Consider the following 20651-nt stretch of genomic DNA (forward strand, 5'->3'; position numbering starts at 1 on the left):
CTTGATGCTTTTGCCTGGAGAAACAAAAAGAGGATGTGAGGTTAAAGCTGGAGGCGATAGAAGTTCAGTTCTAACAAGTAGGCGGCAGTAAAGGATAAGAATCTTTCTTTGTGTGATTTGTGTTTCCAAACTTCTCTCCCTCACACACACACACCACCACACATGTGCCATCCCTTGCTGGCGTTGTCCATGGGGGTGGAATTCAAACACAGAGGTGCTTGTTGTACACCTGCGGTGGACGTATAAAGGGAATGTGTGTGTGGATTGTGAGATGGGGGGAGGGGTGTTATGATGAGCTGAGTGTGCTGACTGTGATGTAAAGTAAGCATTTCGGGCCTTCACCTGTCTCACACACCTGCACATACAGAACACACACCTGTGCTCATCCCTCTGGGCCCCCAGGCAGAGAAACAGACCTGGCTGTAGTCTCACTCTGCCTCAGATTAAGACTCAGAGGCCGACCCAATGACTGACAATGTTTCTCTCATTATGTTTCCATAATCCTGGTGATTACATGATAGTGAGTGAAGCTGTATCGATCAGTTGATGCACACACAGCCGTAAACAAACTCTGCTTTTGTCAGATGTTTGGAGTTAGTAAAGTTTTGTGGGGGTAAGCTATCTTTAAAGGATGCCAAACTGCAGTTTGGAGCATACGCCTGCAGTGCCTTTAACTTGCTGTTAGAGACAGAATGTTTGCCTTGTCACAGTTTTTATGTTGCATGCTGCACTGAGACGCTGAGTGAACTCTGGGGAAGAGTCGAGTTTCTCAGTGTGCTGGTGCCCTCACTGTGCCCTCTGGTTGGCTGTCTAACAGCAAACTTCAGAAGGAAGTGAGGGATGTCAAGGTTGAAACGCTCACTAAAGTACCTACAGCTATGCAGCTCTGCATGCTTATGGGTAGACAAACACACAGAGAGGCATATATGCTGGATTAATTGACATCCCTGTTATTAAATATTTTACTCGTTATAGGAAGATTAAATCATGTGATAAAGTTGTATGCAGTAGGTATGCAACAATTTAACTTTTTAAGTCCCAATACCATTATGAAACCTGGACTTAGGTATGAGCAGACACCAACACTGATCTGATCGGAGACCAGTGTTAATTTAGTGTTCTCTATTCCTTAATATGAGGATGAAACAGAGACTAATGCTTTGGCGACAGCTTGTTTTGGCTTTCTTAACTTGGAAAACACAAAGGAATCAAAAACATATTTTATTTTTTTATATATTATTTTATTGGATTTTAAATGTAAATGTGGGGCGAGTAAGACTCTAGTATAAGCCTGTCACGATAACTAACTCAAAAAAAAAAAAAAACAACAACAACAATAAAAACTATAGCCTAAATAAAAGGGAGTTTATACAGTTCCTGAATTGTTTATAACATGTCCTTTTTCCCAGTCAATCCGTACAGTCTATCAAACATTTTTAACATTTCTGGCTTTCAACCGTATTGAAGGGCTGCATTTCTTTGGCAATGTAGCCGTCTTTGAGCGCCCACCATTTGGCGCTTTTATTTCTATTTACTTTGCAGACCAAAAGCCTCAGTAAGAGCGGATTGTCAAAGAACAAGGCTCCGCTGCACCTCCCCTTCTTCTTCTTTGTTGCCACTATTTTCAAACAAATGCGACATATCAGCTCGTTGGTGTTCATGAGCTCACACTTAGTTCATTCTGGTAAAAAACAAAATATTCCCACACTGGGACTGTGGCAGGCGGCTTAAGAACTGTATCTTTCGTGCCATCACTCATATTAGCGTGTGTTTCCTCCTTACCCCTCAGGACGCTCGCTTCAGCTCTCTCCGTGTGTACGCGCAAGCAGCCCAAAGATCGCATTTTTGACAGCTGCTCACTCCGCTATAAATCTGCTAAATCCGCTATAGAACCTATGCACCCCGATGTTAGGAAAGATAGACGTAGTGAGCCATCTTCTCATTCAGCCTCTTTGGTCGAAAGAGAGGAGGAAAACAAACATGCATGCACGTGTAAGTTTATCGAGGCTGGCAAACTTACCGAGGACGTTTTTATTTATCGTTCGGTTAATCAATTTATTGATTATAGTGACAGGCCTAGATCAGATTGATACTTATCTGGGATGTAGGCCTGTATCTGGTTAAGCTGGTTTATAAAGACTCATCTGTAGCAATGCATAGCCAGCACAGACATGTTGATGTTAACCTGCAAGGTGTGGTGCTGTTCTAACATTAGCCACACTTTGCAAATCAAATGGACATTGCTTTCCAACTGACTCTGATCCAGTGTTAAGCCACATCAGTTAGATGGATTTTGAATGGCTGATTTAATGAGAAAGAAATCAGTTGTTGACGATATGAAACACCAAGACAAAGACATATAGATCTTTTAATCAATATTTACCGTATTTTATCGCCATATTCCTTCTTGTTTTCTGTTTGTCTTCAGTTGGTTGCACACCTCTTTGTTCTTCATTGTCAGGAGTTTGTTTGACAGACGTACCTGGGCTGAGCGCCTTGAAGATGAGGTCAGGCTTGCTGATAAAAATGCATGAGCTGCCTCTCAGTGTGAGACGTGTGAAGATGGACAGCCCGAGCATGACACTCGAGCACACATCCGTCACACACAGCAGCAGTCCAGCACAGCATTCATGGTGGAGCCAGTGAATAAGTGTCTCGTTCTGCCATCTCCATCTCTGACTCGGTGTATGGATCAGCCAGCCATGACAGCTCGGTGCCTTTACTTCCCCGTTACTAACCTGCTGGATGTAGACAGACTTCAAAGCAGAAAGAAATCTGGCTAAACCACTTTTTTTGGTAAAACTGAAGTAGCCCAAAGGTCCTCTGTGGGGCTTGATCTCTTCCTGCTTGCTGGTCCTTCAAATATAATTTGCTGTCTTCTTGATATGCAGTGGCTTTTCTATGAATTGCAAATACCCTATAACACATTATGCATTGTTATATCAGCTGGTAATAAGACAAAGTGTTCCCTGACTGTGTATTTCCAAATAACCTTGTTGTGTAATCGGTGTGCTAATATATGCTTTGGTAAGGTACAACATGCCAAGCTATGGTTCATGGTGTTTGTTAGCAGTTTGATGCTGATGTAACAGCATTTTTACAATTTGACATATTTTAATATGATCACATTATTATGCACATAATCTGTGATAAGTAACATGAGGGGCACTGTATGTCAGTGCTGTGGGAACCTGTCCTTGTTGCGTCCCTGCTGCAAACACCAAGACCCCACACTGCTTCGTAAACCGACCCACCATGGCCAGCAGTGAGTTGATTTACTGTATGTAATGGCTCCTGGTGAGAATGGGTCTGTGGGTGAAGTCTCGGTGCAGCACGAGCCGGGTGTCACAGCCACTGTGGCGGAGAGGAAGAAAACCTTAATCGCATCCTTGAACGTTTGAACTCCGCAGTCTCACTTCCAGGATGGTGATGATTTTTCTGGAGAGCTGCTCGCGGGCATTTGTCATCTCAGAGCGCGGTAACACCCAGCCAGTGGTAAAATTATGAAATGTAGTGTGTGTGAATGTGTTTGTGAGCACCATTAATAACCATCACAGCCTATTGTTTTTGTGTTTCCATGGATTTATGGGTCAGAGTAAATTGAACAAGTCCTTCATCCACTTACTGCTGGCACCCTTGACCCTATCGGCCTAAGCCAGACCAGATGAAGTGTCCTGTGGAATAGGAATTTAATAAATCTCCTCTTGACTTGGTAAGTGCTACCTTAAAAAGCACAAACAGTGCACTATAGGGGCTGCATGATCACCTGGCTCAGTTCTCTGAGTCCATCAGTTGAACTGGTGTAGAGGGTGTGAGGTTATCCCTCATGTTCTCATGTGGGTCTAAAGCCAAGTCGAGCCGCCCTCATTGACATGCAGGGACACTGTAGAGTGTTCACTCCAGGTCAGCACCCACAGCACACCTCCAATTATCCACTCATCTCTCAACACAGTGTATCACGGAGACCTGAAGGTCTCCTCCTCCTCCTCCTCCCTCCTTCTGCACCACCCTCCCCCTTCCTCTACCTTCATTTCTAAAGCAATAAAGCACTTATTTGTTTTGCCCTATTCAATCTGCTGCAGCAGCTCAGCAATGCAGGTAAAGAGATTACAATGCTTGAGGGAGAATCAATTGATACCATTCATTTCATTGCACTTCCCTCAGAAGGAACTGTTTGGTGTAGCACACACTTAAAGAGGAGGCCTGGTGATGTGAGTTTTGTTCACAGATATGTATCTGCAGAAACATAAACAGTGATTCTGGCTAATCTCATTTTGTAGCACATTTACAGGCATTAAAGTGACCGTCGAAAAGTCGGCCTTTTTAACATATTTTTCTGGAGATAACCACGACCAGATTTGAGCATTTGGAAATGTACTTCTTTTGAGAGCAGTTTAAAGGGAAGAATGAGACCATTAATTATTCATTTCACTTCATCTTTCTTAACCTGCTGTCAGAAGACCAATTCACAAATGCTGACTACTTGGAAAAAAATAGTTTATTTCAACATTTTTAGTGTTGTGATCAATGGAGATAGACCTGTGGCTAAAAGGAGTCTTGTTTTGTGGCTTATTTTTTTACGACCTCATCAGCACAACATTAGCCACGGTTACATGAGGAGTTTTTCGTCTTTCTGAACGGAATCTTTCGGATTTACTTTTCCGAAAACAATAGTATATATGGAAAGGAATATTCCAATCTCTGGTCTACATGCGCCGCTATAATCAAACAGAATAGTCAATGGGACATGCGCAGAAAAACGTAAACATCACGAGATTTAACAAAGCTGGAGGACGACAGTTTGTTTATGACGGTGTTGCAATACACCGTATTGCAAGTTTGTCGTCCGCCCAGTCTTGAAATTATGTTCATTTCTTTCAAAGATTGGATCAAAAACAAACTTTCCGCAGCAGTCCAGTGTTGACGGCTCGCCACCATTTTTAAAGTTGAGAAACGTCTCTAGTTGTGTCTTACGTCATATCTGAGCATGCGCTGAAAGAACGCACCCTGACAACTTTCAGTTTGAGTGGATACATGATACCTCAATAGGTTTTGGGACAGGAATATTCCACCCCTGTGAAACCGATTAAATGTCCATTCGGATTGGCATATTTCTTTTGGAATGAGGTGCATACAAAGGTTAAAGTCTTTTCGTTTGAGCAAATAAACCGAATGCAAGCGGAATATTTGGGTCCATGTAAACGTGGCTACTGTAGTTGATGTGGGGGAAGGGAACTACTTGGATTATTAGTGAACGGGTTAGCAGTGGCTTTCAAGTCTTATTTTTGTCAGAAATAAATGCCTATCCCCACGACATAGTCAACATTTAACACAACTAAAGGTAACCTTCCATAAACTTGTGAAATACTGGTGATCCCATCAACGTGACATCTGCAGCACCCTCCTTTGTTGTTTACTAAACAGCTCTGTGTTGCTCCTGTGTACAGTCATTGTATTGACCCGGCCAAGTCGTCTGGAGATGTGTGTGAACTGGAGGTTGACCACACACATCTGCCATCGCAGATAAAATATGAACTCGTAGATTTGTCTGCCTCCCATATTTCTGTTTACCTCATGACCTGGGAATTGATTTCCTGATTTCCCCTATACAAGTACGTCTTCCATATCAAACCCTCTGCCATGCAAAGTAGAGGCAAGAAAGTGGCTGAGCTCAGGCTTCTCAGAAGGATCTATACTGAGGGGGAGAGGGGGTTAGAGGAGGTGGGGTTGAGCTGTGAGCTACATGCTTGAGTGGCCCTGGCATCGGAAATCATTTAATCTGCATCACACAGTTTAGTGTCCCTACTCGCGGGCTGACAGTTGCGCAGAGCTGTATGTAGAACTAGCTGGCAGCATCCTTATAAACATATCCCAGCCCAGCGTAAAGAGCTCCAAAGTGTTTTAATAGCTTCCCTTTCCCCTCCTGCAGTCTCTTGTTTCAACTAAGCAACCTTAGCTCTTCCATGATAGACCATCTGCCGAACAAGAAAATCAGATAACATCTCCCATTTTCTGCTCGTGGCTACTGATCGCAGAATGAGGAGTGAGAAGAAAAACATCAAGGTGGTAACTGCTTGAAATGCACGCTGCGTGAATCAGCCTTTTGCAGCAAAATCAGATATTCTGTTTCCCACAGTAATCTATTTATATATTCCAACTGCATGGGGGAGAAGAGGGCAAATACACAGATGCAGAGTCAATACGACCCCACTACACCACTGCCCGAAATACACTTGGAGTGGAATTCTATCTGATGTTTGTTAGAGGCAAGCTTGGATGCAGTGAGATGTTGAGAGCAGCTCCTAGAATTACCCCTGTGTTTGCTTTCAGAGTATAGATTTTAGGAGGGGGGAGCCGGAGGCAGTATGCAGAGCAGCGAGGTGGAACAGAGCCCATCATGTTTGCCTGATAGCTTGAACTTCTTCTCTCTCCTGCAGCCGAGATGTTGCATGGTTTTAAGAAAATTCCAAACTATATCAAGTGCTAAGGATGGACTCTGGTGGACTCAGCAGGGCGTCTTTAGTGACACCACTCTGAGATGAGCTGAGGTCTCATATTCGGGGTGCAGCGGTGCTCATGTGCTGTGACGCCGCTGACAGCCCCCCGTAAAGAAGATGAATCTTGGGTGCAGAATGGGCTGCTTGCAAGTGTCACAGCGGGCCCCGTGCAGAGGCGAGGACGGCCAGTAACATCATTCTATCGCCACCCCCAGTTTCCCCCTGCTGCTCGCTCAGATTTCCCTTCTGATGACATGACGGATATGACTCTGTCACCCTCACAGCGAGGGCAGGATGTAATAGGACAGGGAGCAAGTGAAGGAGACAGAGAGAGATTGGGAGGGAGAGGCTGAGGAGATAAAGCAGGAGGTTGTGGAGAAGTGGGAGAATATATTTCAGGATGGACAACATGGATCCAATGCATAATTCATCCTCTATGAAATTTCTTTGAGGATTTTTTTTTATTTACTTTTTTCCTACATTCAGTCGGCTCTCTGAGTCTCAGCACTTTCTACCTCCACCATCTCAGCATCCACATTACACTTTTACTGCTTCTTGGCTGGGACCTTGGTTTTCATGTTTGATGTTTTATGGAGCTTCAGCCACTGCAACTTTTTTGCCTTGGTCTGAGGTTGCCGTTGGTTACCTGTGATCAGCGCACATGTCTGCTGGTGCTGGCAGAATAACTAATATCTCTTCGGGGAGCCCTTCCTTTTATATTCTGGCTGAGACTGGTGTGGGTATTGATTTGGTTGGTGGGCTCCAATTTCTCTGGGGAACTAATAAAAATAATTACAAAAAGATCATCAAAGGCCTGACCTTCTGTTGCACACATGAATAAATATGTGACAGAGATAATAGAAAGACTCCTTCTTCGTGTGTGGTCAGTGGAAACACAAGAGGGAAAGAAACAATTAAAGTGGTTAAAGTGCTGTTTTCATCCTGGATTTGAACCAAACCTGCTGCCTTTTTTGTTGAGCTGTCAGAGTCGGACAAAGCATGCTCTAAAACTTCACTTTACTTGGAAAGCAGCATTTCAAAAATTGCATGCAATTCCAGTGAAGCAAACATAAGTCGAGTGAAGGAAAAGGCAGAAAAAGAAATTCAGCTTCTGGTTCAGTAATCTCTCTCTGACTCCAGCCTCCGTCTCGTGTGCTTGTTTGTTTGTTCTCTGGTTCCCGCTTTCCTCCAGGAGAGGATGACTGCACAGCGGTGGTGAAAAGTAATGGTGGTGTTATTGCAGACAGGGGAAAACACAGCATTTTGATTGGAGCGTGTGCCCTGAGACCCAGTGAAGTGCACTCGCCTCAGCTCAGAGAGCACTTGATTGCACAGCACCAATGATCGCATTAAAAGGGCAACAGAAAGCCCATTTACCGTAAAGAGACTGAGAGAAGGGGCCAATAGGAAGCTGAAAATTGACTTTCACTTCTTTTGGAGGCTTTTGTGTCTCAGCTGGGCAGTGGGGATATACATAAGCTCCTTTATTTGATCATCTGTTGGACATGAGAGCAGCAAGAGGGCACACTGAAAAAAAAAAAAGCTTGACAACAGACGTTTAAAAAGTTAAACTTTCTCATCAAGCAGCAAAGTTCACCTGATCTCTCATTGAGATTAATACACCTCTTTGAAATCAAATTCCACGACATATGGATGCGCTTTTAACCTTTCTTACCCCTGCACCTGACTACCTCCACTCAGGAAGGACACTGACCAGTCACGTCCGGCCCTCCGTGCACCCAGCTCAGCTTTCTCTGGCAGTGAAAGGACAATTGCAGAGGCATCTGCTGTGTTCATTTCCACCGGAAAGAGGCGAGCAGATGGAGACTCTAGGTTTAAGTGATTAGAAGGCGGTAGATTGGAATACAAATTGGATTTAAAGAAATTAGACTGATATAAATCGAAGGGAGTCACAGCAGTTTATTACTGTGCATGCGCACTGGACGTAGTGGAAGAGCCACCGTGGGGTCTGTGGATTATGTGGGAAGCAGATGCTCCAATGAGATAAGAATAAATGTGCATTTGACACTTCATCTGAGGGAGAGGGGGGTCTCGGTGTCCTTCCTTTATCATGCCCTCCATTTATCAATGTCATGGTGTTAATTACTGCTTCATTCATTTAGTCACTTACTGCCAGGATACAAAGTTGCCCCTCTGCCCCTGTGCTGACAGCGTAACAGGCCACTGCTAGGTCACTGGTGGAAAAACACACTGTATTTCTTTTTTACCCTCCTAAAAAAAGCACATCCTTTGTTTTTCACCCCTCCCTCCAGAAGCAGGATATCAGGACCTTATCATGCAACAAACCCCGATCTGTGGTCCCACTTAGAGCAAGACACCAGCCCTGATCACTAATCAATGACAGGGAAATGGAGGGAATTAGCCCAAATTAGGCAGAAGAGAGAACAGGCTACCTCCTGTTCAGGGGTCAATATCCCCCGCCTGATGCCTGATCCCTGTTAAGACAAATGGTACACCCGCACACATTTCCTCAGAGTGTGTGTGTGGTATAAACTACACACCCTTAACAGTCTTTGAAGTGTATTTTGTGCTGATCAGTGGGTTTCTACCCATGCCTGTCCTTCTGCAGACTCCTGGGCAGAAAACACCAGGTACAGCGTGTCCTGGTTTTCCTTTGGGAGAATCAAGAATAAGGGAGAAGTGGAAGGCAAACAAAAGAGCTGGAACCTCCTCTGTTTGGACTCCATGCCATGTTAAAATAAGCCCTTACATAAGCACAAAGACCTATGTGCTACGCTGCTCTTCTGTGCAGCAGGCATCGTCCTATTACCCCACTGCAGCGCCCCGGGGAAGGGCACAGTCATCAACTCAGCTCAATCACATACACCTGCAACAACTAATTTTGAAACAAAGAGCCAGGCACTCTACTTAATACAACACTGGCTGCTTCTGGTTTGGCTGCCAACTGTGTCGGAGTTATTGATGAGGTATTGAATGCAGTTCAAAAGAAAGAGGGTTAAGACAGCTGCTGGAAAGTTAGCATCATTCCCCTTTGCCCCTGACTTTGTCTTCACTCGTTTGATGCTGGATCAAACTCTTTGATCGGTGCATGGTTCCCAGGGTTTCTGTCGTGTAAATGGGTATGTGTGTGGCCTGCAACATCTTATCTCTGTGGTTAAGACCAGGTCACACACACACACAGCTCTCCGACTTGTGGAGCATTATCTTTGCCGCCAGACTCCCAGAGCTTACCCAGTGCACGCCCTAAAATAAAAGAGCGGGCCAAGGTTTTTAGCCACAGGGGGGATTAGCATTTGACATTCGTCTGGACCCAGCCATTCATATTCACATCACATGACCACATCCCCAGCAGTGGATTCAGCAGTTTTACTGGTTTGCATCCCACTGAAAGCCAAATGTTTAATTTGCGTGGGTTTAGTTCGGATGTAGGCTTACTGCACTCCTCTTTTCACTGTTCACCCATGGGTCCAATTACCCACAAGCCCTTGCAGAAAGGGTTGAGAAGAGCAGATGGTTGTTCTTTGACCGGTTTGAGATGGTGTTAACTGGGAGCAATGTATCTTTTATTTGCATGCCTTAAACCCAAAATGAGCTATTTGTAACTTAGCGAGTCATCCCTTTTCCACTCCTGGCTCCTGGGTTAAAATGAGGAAAATGGCCCTTAGCTGAAAAAATGACAAACAATGAAAAGTTAAAATGCTTCAGAGTATAAACTTGTAGAAACATAGAAAGCCTGAATCCTGTTTCTCTTTAACTGACCGTATATTTCTTCTTTCCTTTAGGATCCCGTCTGCGCCAGGAGGACTCCCCACCCCGGATTGTGGAGCACCCCTCTGACTTGATAGTCTCTAAAGGGGAACCCGCCACCCTCAACTGTAAAGCAGAGGGCCGGCCGACCCCGACGGTGGAGTGGTACAAGGATGGAGAGCGGGTGGAAACGGACAAAGACGACCCACGATCTCACCGCATGCTGCTGCCCAGCGGCTCGCTTTTCTTTCTTCGCATTGTTCACGGACGTCGGAGCAAACCGGACGAGGGAGCCTACGTCTGCGTCGCCCGGAACTACCTGGGAGAGGCTGTGAGCCGTAATGCATCTTTGGAAGTAGCATGTAAGTCCAGACTTGCTGTTCTTTCTCCTGTTTGCTGTGTTTCTGTAATGATCCTGTTTATTTTTTAATAGATCATTACAGAAAGACTGGATTTACATTAAACACAAGAACATTTGGGGATATTTCTGTCCAACAACAACTCAACAGTCTTTTCCATTTTGTATATAATGGAAAATGTCCTTGCCTGTAGGGAACAGACTAAACAAATCATTGTTTAATTTGAAATTGTAATTACACTAATGTAAGCGCTGCTTTTATATTGCTTTCAGTGTTCTCTGTTTGCAAACTAACAGTTTCCTCTGCGGCCGTCCCACCAATCTGTAACTGTTTGTTGAGCTAATGAGTCATTCAGAAAGAGTTTTTCAATCAGAGACTGGAGTTAAAATGAAGTTGTTTTAAAAGAACAGCTCTTTTGAAGTTCTTTGTAGACCATTCAGTAAGACAAAACTGTCAGACGACAGATCCATGATAGCGTAGGAGACGTGGCTCCTTCACATGTGGTTGGGGGTTGATCTTTGGGCACAGATCAAAGTCCTGATGGACATTCGACACAGGCTGCCTGGACTGGTGGTGAACACTGAAGGCAGAACCTGAGCTGTGGCTCAGATTACCTTTGAAGATGAGTGTCCCCCCAGCAGGCTCAGGCTGTCTCCTGTTGAGTCGCTCCCAGGCACTTTAACAGTCTGTGCAGGAGGAGGAGGGGAAGTCTCCCTGTCCTTATGTTGTCCTGTGTCCTGTGTTCAAAACATGTTTATGAGATGTGGGTTTTAGGTGTTTTTAAGCAGGTTTCTGTGATTTCTACTCTTATAATAGCGAGACATGAAGCTGGTCTGTAATCCTTGGAAATGGACTGTGTGTGTTTGAGCAGAGGGGGTTGGTCTCCGCCTCTGATCCGGTCCCCTGCCTTCCTGAGGGTCTTCCCGAGGGTCTTCCAGCTGCCCCCAGGTGCTAACTGCGTGACAGCAGCTTGATCTATCGATCGCTGTAAGAGGGCTCTCCTGTCTAAATGAAAATTCATGAAAAATTGATGAAGTCTGGAGATTATTTTATTTTTCTCTCCTCATACTGTTACTTAGCCTTTATTTATGGCACTCTTGCTCTTGTAATACGTATCCAGCAGAGGAGGGGGTTGAGCAGGGGCACTGAATAGCTTAAAGGTGCAGGATTAGAGGTCAGAAGGGCAGGAGACAAGGGGATGAGAAAGAGCTGGACAGGTGAAGAAATGAGAACACAGTATTAGCTGTGATGCTCTTGAAAGAGAGGGAAAGGTTCAGGGAGGATCCTCAGGCCACACTCTCAGTAAACATTGTACCAAGCTGTTTCTATCTATAGAGTTCATCTTTGACAGCAGAAAGTACACCACCATCTTTAGGCAACACACTCAACAGGCCAAAAGAAGTAGATTCTCCTTGCAGTGCAGAAATACCTTTACTGCGTACACTGGTGCCATGAATTTATTTACAGGTCACTTCGAATCAAGCTGGAGGTACAAACAGTGCAGCATCTTGGCATTTTATGAGACTTTATTGTTTGTTTTTTCTCCTTTTACCTGTGTTCTGCACGGATGCACCCAAACAGGTCCATCTTTTTGGTTCAGGTAAAGAAAAGCCGTTGCCTGGAGTGCCAGTGTTACAGAACGAGTCTCCCTCACACAGTTTTCTTAGATTGACCTGACCTGACTTGTGTTTCTGACCTGAGACAAATGTAGTTTGAAGATAGTGGCAGTGTTGGTCTGAGTGCATGAAGTGGGGTTGTGGGAAATAGTTTTGCCTGTAGGTCGAGTACAGACACATGCTTGATTATAAAAATGAAGACCAGTGAAGTTTGATCAAGGTAGAATAATTCTGGTATGAATTATTTGATTATTTGATTCCTCAGAGGAAACCTGAGGGGAAGAGGGAATAGAAATAATCTGCAGGTATGGTATAACATTGAGCTATTAATGACTTGTTGCAACTTTAATGACAAGTAATCTAAGGGATATTGAGTAGGAGGTCCCCGAGCGGATCTTCAGGATTGGGGTCTGAACCAATCAAGTGTGTGGCCTCGGGCATTAGAGGGGACAGAATCAGAGTAGTGTTGTCTCATGTAGCTCCAATGTCGCTTCATTGCTCCTAAATATACAGTCACATGAGTCTGTCTCTTAAATTATTAAACAGATTAAATAATCATGTTCCAGTTTTAAATATATATGAACAGCAAGGACTCTTCACAGAAGAATCTTCGCTGAAATGAAAAAGACAGTTTCAGGTGTTTTCCGTTTGTGTTTTTTGTTTTCCGCGAAACAAGATGATAGATCCTAAAGTGGAGGAAAGACTGTTTTTGTGAAGCGCTCCATGCCTAGCTTGTTTCAGGCCGTGGGCTTTCTTGGCTTTCCCTTTCAGCCAGGTCTTTCAGGGGGGCTCGGGGAGCAGAAGAGGGGGTGGGGTGCTTAATCCCTCTGCATTGGCTTACTGCAGTGATTAGCCTTATCAGGTCCTGACATCCGTCTAGTGATTGTAAAGCCAGAGCTAATCGCACAAGGAAAAGCAGAATTTAAATCCATATCCATGTTGAACCGGGTTCGTGTTTATGATACATCTCATTCCCCACCACCACCATCATCACCTTCTACCTCCCCCTCCTCGTCCTCTTCCCTTCCCTCGTATTGAACACACCTTTGCCCCCCTTCTGTCCACGAGTGGTTGAGCAGGACCCTGGTGAGATAATTGAATTGCAGCTCTGAAACAGATTGAACTCAGTGTCCACAGAGCAGAGTGGCTCCGCAGCGTGCCGGACATCAAGCTGGGCAGCACTCAGCACTCTGTCTGTCAGTGGAGGAAAGGTGGAGCAGGGAGGAAGAGGGGGAAGAGGCCTTTGAGAGGTGCCTCTGCATTATTAATGTGGGCCAGATTGGGGGGACTTGTGCTGTGACTCTGCTTCGTCTTTGCAGCGTGTCTGCTTTGAGTGTCGGGGGTTGAACACACATTGGTCACAAACGGCTGGGCAGGAGCATGAAGAGCCTCGTGTTATCTCACTCTGAGGGTGAAGATAATGCACTTTGCTGCATTTCATTACAACTGTTGTTCACTGTCCAATACTTGGAGAAGTTGTACAACGTGTTGCCTGGAGGGTTTGTGAACAGGCTGCTCTCTTATCTTATTCCTCCTTGATAACGCTCACAACTTCATGGGATGGATATTCTGCGTATACGAGGGGATGTGCCCCGTTTCCTCTCCTCAGAATAAACTGGGTCAATGAGCAGGATCATAAATCATCTTGAAGCCAGTGTCAGAAATGTTAGCTGCAGCCACCGCTGCTGAATAAATTGCTAGCATTGCAGATATCTGTGTATGTAAGTGTGACAGGGCACACCTGGGGCGAAGGGATCCCAAAGAAAATGTTAATGAGCCTTCTCAGGTGGATGGATAGTACAGGTATGTTGTGCTCCAGATTCAAACATGTAGGGTAAACAGTTTTAACAAGCATCTCGTCTGGCCCTTTGACATATCTGTGCTTCTGTTGTCTCAAGGGAAACAAAGTGCAAAGGGACTGAAGTTACTGGATCAGGAGGTGTACATCTGTATTCTCTGTTGCTGCTGTGTTCATTTTGTAACCTTTAAAAATGCAAATGACACAGAAATGAAACAGATGTCTGGGGTTGGTTCGAAATGCCGCTTGGATCAGGATTGGATGACTTTTTCAAAAGGTCCTTTGATATCATCTAATGTACCACTTCTGCAATTAAGTGAATCGTTAGGTAGCATTTGGTGCTCGTACAACAAGGTAATTAGCAGGAAAATAGAGTTAGGAGAGGTGTGAGTGGAGAAGAGAGGAGGAGGAGGGCACCAAGCTGTTCCTGTTGTGTCCAGCATGAGGGGAAGCTAATAAAGGGACAGGCCAGGAGGAGCCGGCCAGGTGGGGAGCCTGAGCTGAGCTGCTCTGCCCAGGCTTTCACAAGCTCATCTGGACTCATTACTCTGTTTCAGCAGCGAGAGGATGGAGTGATGGTGCACACAAACAGCACATACTCCGAAGCAGACAATGTGCACACAAACACCTGCCCCTCACGCTTGTGTAAACCGCGGCAGGGCTGAGGTTTAATCTGCGCTGAAGTCCTTGAGAAATAATGAAGGGTAATGAAGGAAGCAGCAACAATGCAACATTAACGGCACATTAATGATGCATGCCACAGTTAGGAAACGGATACAGAGTCATGGTTTAATTTGTATTCAAATGTTTTCTTCTCTGTGTTTATGTGTGTGGCTGTGTAGAACAAAGCGTCGAAGCTCAGACCATAAAAGATCTTTTTAAAAAAGCTTCTTGTAAGAATCAGCTTTTGTGGTTTCAGATTTTTGTGCAACATTTGGCATGGCTGAGAGTTCTACTTTAACATCCCAAAGTCCTTGCTGCTTTTGCTGTCGAATGAAAGGCAAGTCAGAGTGGTAGTGAGTTAAAAATGCTGTACGAAAGGAATTCTCCTCCATAAACTGAGCAAGATCTAAATTTGATATCAGGTGAACATAATCTGAATGACCATAGAGGCTGCTGCACAACCCAGAACTCCAGATGTTTCTTCCGTAAAGTGTCTTAAATCTAGGCCTGTCACGATAACAAATTTTGCTAGACGATAATTTTCCAAAATATTATTGCTGATAAACGATATTATTGTCAATATTATTTTGATTTTTTTTCAATTTTTTCATTGATGTGATTATGATAAATGGGATAATAAAGTGAGTACACCATATCAAAAGCAAGAAACTTTAATTTCTTAAGAATAATTAACTGTAATTAAAAGGTCAGGATCTTTTAAATAAAATAAATTAAACAAAAATTATAATAAGTTTAACAAACAAGAAAGAGAAGAAAATACAATGAAAATGAAATGGACTCTCTTTTAGAAAAAAAATACATGCCAATGAAAAAAATTAATACTAATACAAAACAATAAAACGTAGACCCTGTCCCCAAAGATAAAACGAAACTCCAAAAAAACCCCACAACAATAAAAACTATAGCCTAAATAAAAGGGAGTTTATACAGTTCCTGAATTGTTTGTAACATGTACTTTTTCCCAGTCAATCCGTACTGTCTGTCAAACATTTTTGATATTTCTTGCTTTCAACTGTATTGAAGGGCTGCATTTCTTTGGCAATGTAGTTCTCTTTGAGCGCCCAACATTTGGCGCCAAAAGCCTCAGTAAGAGCGGATTGTCAAAGAACAAGGCTCCGCTGCACGTCCCTCTTCTTCCTCTTCGTCGCCACTATTCTCCAACAAATGCGACATATCAGCTCGTTGGTGTTCATGAGTTCACACTTTGTTCATTCTGATAATAAACAAACTTCCCACACTGGGGCTGTGGCAGGCAGCTTAAGAACTGTATCCTCGTGCCATCACTCATATTTGCCTGTGTTTCCTCCTTACCCCTCAGGACGCTCGCTTCAGCTCTCTCCGTGTGTACGCGTGAGCAGCCCAAAGATCGCATTTTTGACAGCTGCTCACTCCGCTATAAATCTGCTAAATCTGCTATAGAACCTATGCACCCCGATGTTAGGAAAGATAGACGTAGTGAGCCATCTTCTCATTCAGCCTCTTTGGTCGAAAGAGAGGAGGAAAACAAACATGCATGCACGTGTCAGTTTATCGAGGCTGGCAAACTTACTGAGGACGTTTTTATTTATCGTTTGATTATCGTGACAGGCCTCCTTATTTCAGTAGCAAAAGTAAAATGTATAGATGTACAGAGGTGAGATTGTTCCTCTGTGATAAAAAAAGATGGTAAGAGGAGGCAAAGGTGTGGGAAATATCCTCTCCTGGTAAACTGTGAGAGAGGAGAAATCCCTGATTAAATGTGTCAGCACTGTGTCTGCACGGCTGGAGTTGCTGACCTCTGTAAAGTGGTGTTGTTATCTATTGGGATTTACACACACACACACAAACATTAACTTGCTCTCACACAGTTCCCACCAGCCATATACAGCAGCATGCAGATTGCGCTCTCATTTATCAGCCACAGATGGCCACAGTAAATGAGGAGTCTCTGCCCTAACCCAGCTCCTCTGCAGTGTTTGGAAATAGACCGGCCTGCAGAAATGGACCAGAAATTTGGAAAATTCTCACAGGGAGATAAATCATCTGAATTTGCTGCAGTCACAACCGGCACCCTGACCTTTCCCTGTCACACACACAAACTGGCACTTTCACACACACGCATGATAAGTCCTGAGACTGCAGTTTTACTATCCTCAGCGGGGCCCTGTGTCCCTGCTCTGACCTCCCCAGCTCCACCGAAGGGAAATAGACTGCCTGCGTTACCTTCTTGCCCTCAGAGGAAGCAGGTTGAGTTGTTGCTGAGGACTGAAAATGAAGCACAGCTACACTGTATGGCTTCATAATGACAGCAGTGATGGAGGAGTGCAGCAGGAGCTGAAGGCAAAGACGGAAAGTGTGAGAAGTTGCGAGATGTAATGAGATCCAAGTTTGCAATGACCCTTGCCGATTTCTCCCAGCTCTTAATCATCCTCTTTCTCTCTTTTTGTCCACCTCTCCACCTCTCCACTTTCACCATTGTGTCACTTTTGAGTGTATAAACTGGATTAAACAAGTGTGTGGCACTCCGTCATGGGTGCCACGGCCCGTCAGAGGAGAAGTAAGCTGTCAGGCATAGAACGCTGAGCCAGGCGCTTCTCACGCCCATTAGTGCCCGGCAAGATGAAGCACCCAGCACACTGGGGTTTTGTTGGGTTTCTTTTATACACCCCACTCTCGCTTCTCTCTCTTTTATAGTGACACTGTTATTGATGGCCTCTCCACTCTGACAATGCAGGGCTGTTGCTTTGTCTCTTCCGCCTGCCTGTGTTTTACCTCTTTCCTCTCATTTCTCCCTCCACCTATGCCTCTCCCTATGGGTGACTGATAGATAAATCTTTGCATTAACATCAGGTCCCTAAATTGTACAAGCTTGGCAGCATTGTTGTAAAAAGTAAGCTCCTTCAGACAAGCACGTTCTTTATGATAAACTCAGCCTGACTTGTGCTTCTTTGACTCTTCAGACAGTTGAATGTAGACTGAGCTGTAAATTATTGAAATCTGTCTGCAGGCTGTTTATTGATCAGCTTTAAAACAGAGAGGCTCTGAGGCTCCTGCTTTCATGGGTGGATTGCACTTTGATTTCTGGTTTATATCGACTCATGCTTGTGATTTATTCAGGCTTCGTGTTTTTGCAGTTTTCAGCACAAAAATAAATATTTTGATATAATCTTCCTGAATAAACCTTAATTCATCAGTCTATTAATCTGCTCATCATTCCCATGAGTAGCTAACCCAACACATGATGATTTCATGACCCTTATAAATGGTTGCACAGGTGTGATATTTACCAGATGAATATGTCTGATACCGCTCTATTTGCTGTCAAGCTAGCAAACAGGACAAGTGAGTGATAATAATTTTAATCGAAAAGTGCGACCCTGAAGGAAATCCCTGTAGACCACTGCATGCCGAGGGTGGCTTGCCATTGAGTCCAGCTGGGATTGGATCCTCTGACCCCTGGAGAACCCTTTGCCCTCTCCTATCCACCTCACATCTCTGTCAAACCCTGATTCCTTAACCCAAAGCTCCCCTCCGATGAATGCGTCCCTGTAGTGACTGGCCTCCCCCCACCCTCCACTACCTCTCTGAGACTGCCAGAGATGGTAATCCATCATATGGAGCTGGGGGGGAGGTGACAGGGTGGCGGGCCTGAAGTTCAGGCGCTGGCTGATACGGCTTTGAATCGAATGTCGCAGAAATTGATTCACCCTCTGGTGTGTGAATTGGTGTGTTATTTCTGCACTGATGTTCCTGGTTTGTATGCCCATTATTTCCTTGGTTACTTTCTCACACACCCTTAAACACACATTCATTCACGCGCATACATGCCTTTGTGCAACACTGTAGGGTGCACAATGCAAAGGGTCAGGACTCAGCTGGACCCTCAGTTCGGTCTGTTTGTTTTGGTTTTCGACTGTCAAACTGCACGCTGGCAGTCTGATGGATATGTCGTGTTGAAGGCTGTTTTGCACAATTTGACACAAGCACACACGCTGAATGCTTCAGGAAAACAGCTCTTGTGGTTGTTTTTCTAGTCGTGTAAACATTGAAGAAAATCTTTCCTTAAGGTAACCCTATGGGAGCGAAGGAGACACGCAGTTTCAGCCTCATTGGATTCTTTACTGAACTGTGTGAATGAGGAGGAAGTAGCGGTCTGTGGGAAAGCAGAACAGAGTTATAAATTTCAAACTGGATTTGGGAAGTTCAGAGATCTTGGAGCTTGTTTTTGCCAATCTACTTTCAAGAAAACAGTTAAAGAAATATATTATTGATCCTTTGGCGCTGGAGCTCAGCAGAGTTATTGAGGGTTCGGATGTGTTATGACTTAGTGATCTCTTGATGGCGTAGACAGATATTGTGTTTGGCTTGGATTACATTTGCTGTAAGAGACACCTATCAGCCATCAGAGCCCTGAACAGCTGCAGACCAGAGATGAAACCTGATCATCCAGTTCTGCTCTTTCCCTCTTCCTCTCCTTCCCTACATCTCTCTCCCTCTATCACTCTCTTTCCTCTTCTCCTTTCACTCCCTTCCTTCTCTCATTTCCTTTCCTGCTGTTTGAAAGTGATACTCAAAGCATTTTGATCACTTTCAAAAGTGAAGGGAGACAAGATCAAAAGTGTAAGCGTGTGGTTCCTAACACAGCTGTGGTTCCATTCAGATTTACAGCCTGACCTTTGCATGACTGCGCTGTTTCATCCAATGGGCGTATCAGTGGAGGAAGTTCAGTGGCTGCTGTGCCCAGTTGAAGGTGACCTTGTGTGGTGCAGAGTTAATGGCTTCCTATTTCAATGTGGAGTGTGTCCTAACTGCTGCCTCGGCCTGTTCCACTGCTCTGGGATCAGACCCAGGCTTGGCAGAGGTGACGGAGGGGACACAGCCGCCACCAGCTTACAGCAGGAGCCGCCACATTCACTCCATTCAGACAGAAACGTCAAACGCTGTCAGTGTCAGGACCAGCCGAGACACATGATTGCATATGGAGAAAGCGGCTACCTCACTTGTGTGTGACGCAGTGTTACCAGGTGCAGTGAGATGACATCACATGGTGAATGAGACTGGGAGCTGTGGTATGTGTGGCCACCTGCTTCTGCAGCTGGGAGGATGATTAGCAGCAAGCCAGGCTGATTATTAACCAGCCAGACTCTCGTTCAGCCAAACGGACAGACAGACAGACAGACCAAGACACTGACAGACATCTCACGTTGCCAGATACGAGCCTGCACATTGGTTGGCACAGTATAGACCAGACAGACTAGCCCAGACCACTTAAGCACTAGCCTGGCCAAAGGCCAACTGAATAGAAATCAGAGCACCCTATTGAAATGCTAAGCAGAACCTTATCTCTGTGCCTCTTGCTGCTGGCCCTTATGCTCTACACCGTCCCGGGCAAAGCTATTAACCAACATGCAGGTGCCTCCCATGTCTTCCTCTGTCTGGTTGTTTGTCTTTTTCCATTGTTTTAAGAGCTGTCTGCATGTCTCTGTTTTGCTGGGTTCCTCCAAAATTCATATTTAGAAAGGTTTTGCTTCAATACAATTTAAACAACTGTATCATCTTCTGAGTGGATTGCTTTTGATGTGTTAAACCAAACTCACAATATTACACCACCAGGGAGACAAATAAAGGCAGTGCATCATCTTAAGTGTGGTTATAATTGCAGGGATTTGTCTTGGATCCACCGTGATATTCTTATTCCACAGGAAATGAAATCCAACGACATTGAGTGATCACCAGGGGGTGTGTGGCTAACTGATGAGCGCGCTCATTTGACTCCACCGATCTTTAAAAGCCATTAACGCTCTCCTGTTTCATGCACAAATTAGGGCCTCCACACACAGAGGCACACAGGCACCGCAGCACATAAATGTTTGGAACCCAGGCAGGCTACCCACTCACATACACACAATCTGTAACAGACTCCAAAGTCCCTCTATGTCGTCCAACTTGCACAGTGAACATTTGCCCATTTGAAGCCTAAATGGCACAG

The 20651-nt window shown here is 44.7% G+C and overlaps 1 protein-coding gene across 10 annotated transcripts in view; it reads left to right on the top strand.

The window, feature by feature from the left end:
• The window catches only part of robo2 (roundabout, axon guidance receptor, homolog 2 (Drosophila)), a 341406-nt gene that overhangs the window by 184653 nt on the left and 136102 nt on the right, over nt 1-20651 (top strand). For all 10 annotated transcript variants that reach the window (XM_074678828.1, XM_074678834.1, XM_074678827.1 and 7 more), the window contains one exon: nt 10262-10588. In XM_074678828.1, the coding sequence (XP_074534929.1) occupies nt 10262-10588 (327 nt within the window). The remainder of the gene's footprint in view (nt 1-10261; nt 10589-20651) is intronic.

Source organism: Halichoeres trimaculatus, unplaced genomic scaffold (genome assembly GCF_033239565.1).
Source record: "Halichoeres trimaculatus isolate MK-OKI-2021-1 unplaced genomic scaffold, fHalTri1.1 fHalTri1_scaffold_9, whole genome shotgun sequence".
Taxonomy (NCBI): Eukaryota; Metazoa; Chordata; class Actinopteri; order Labriformes; family Labridae; genus Halichoeres; species Halichoeres trimaculatus.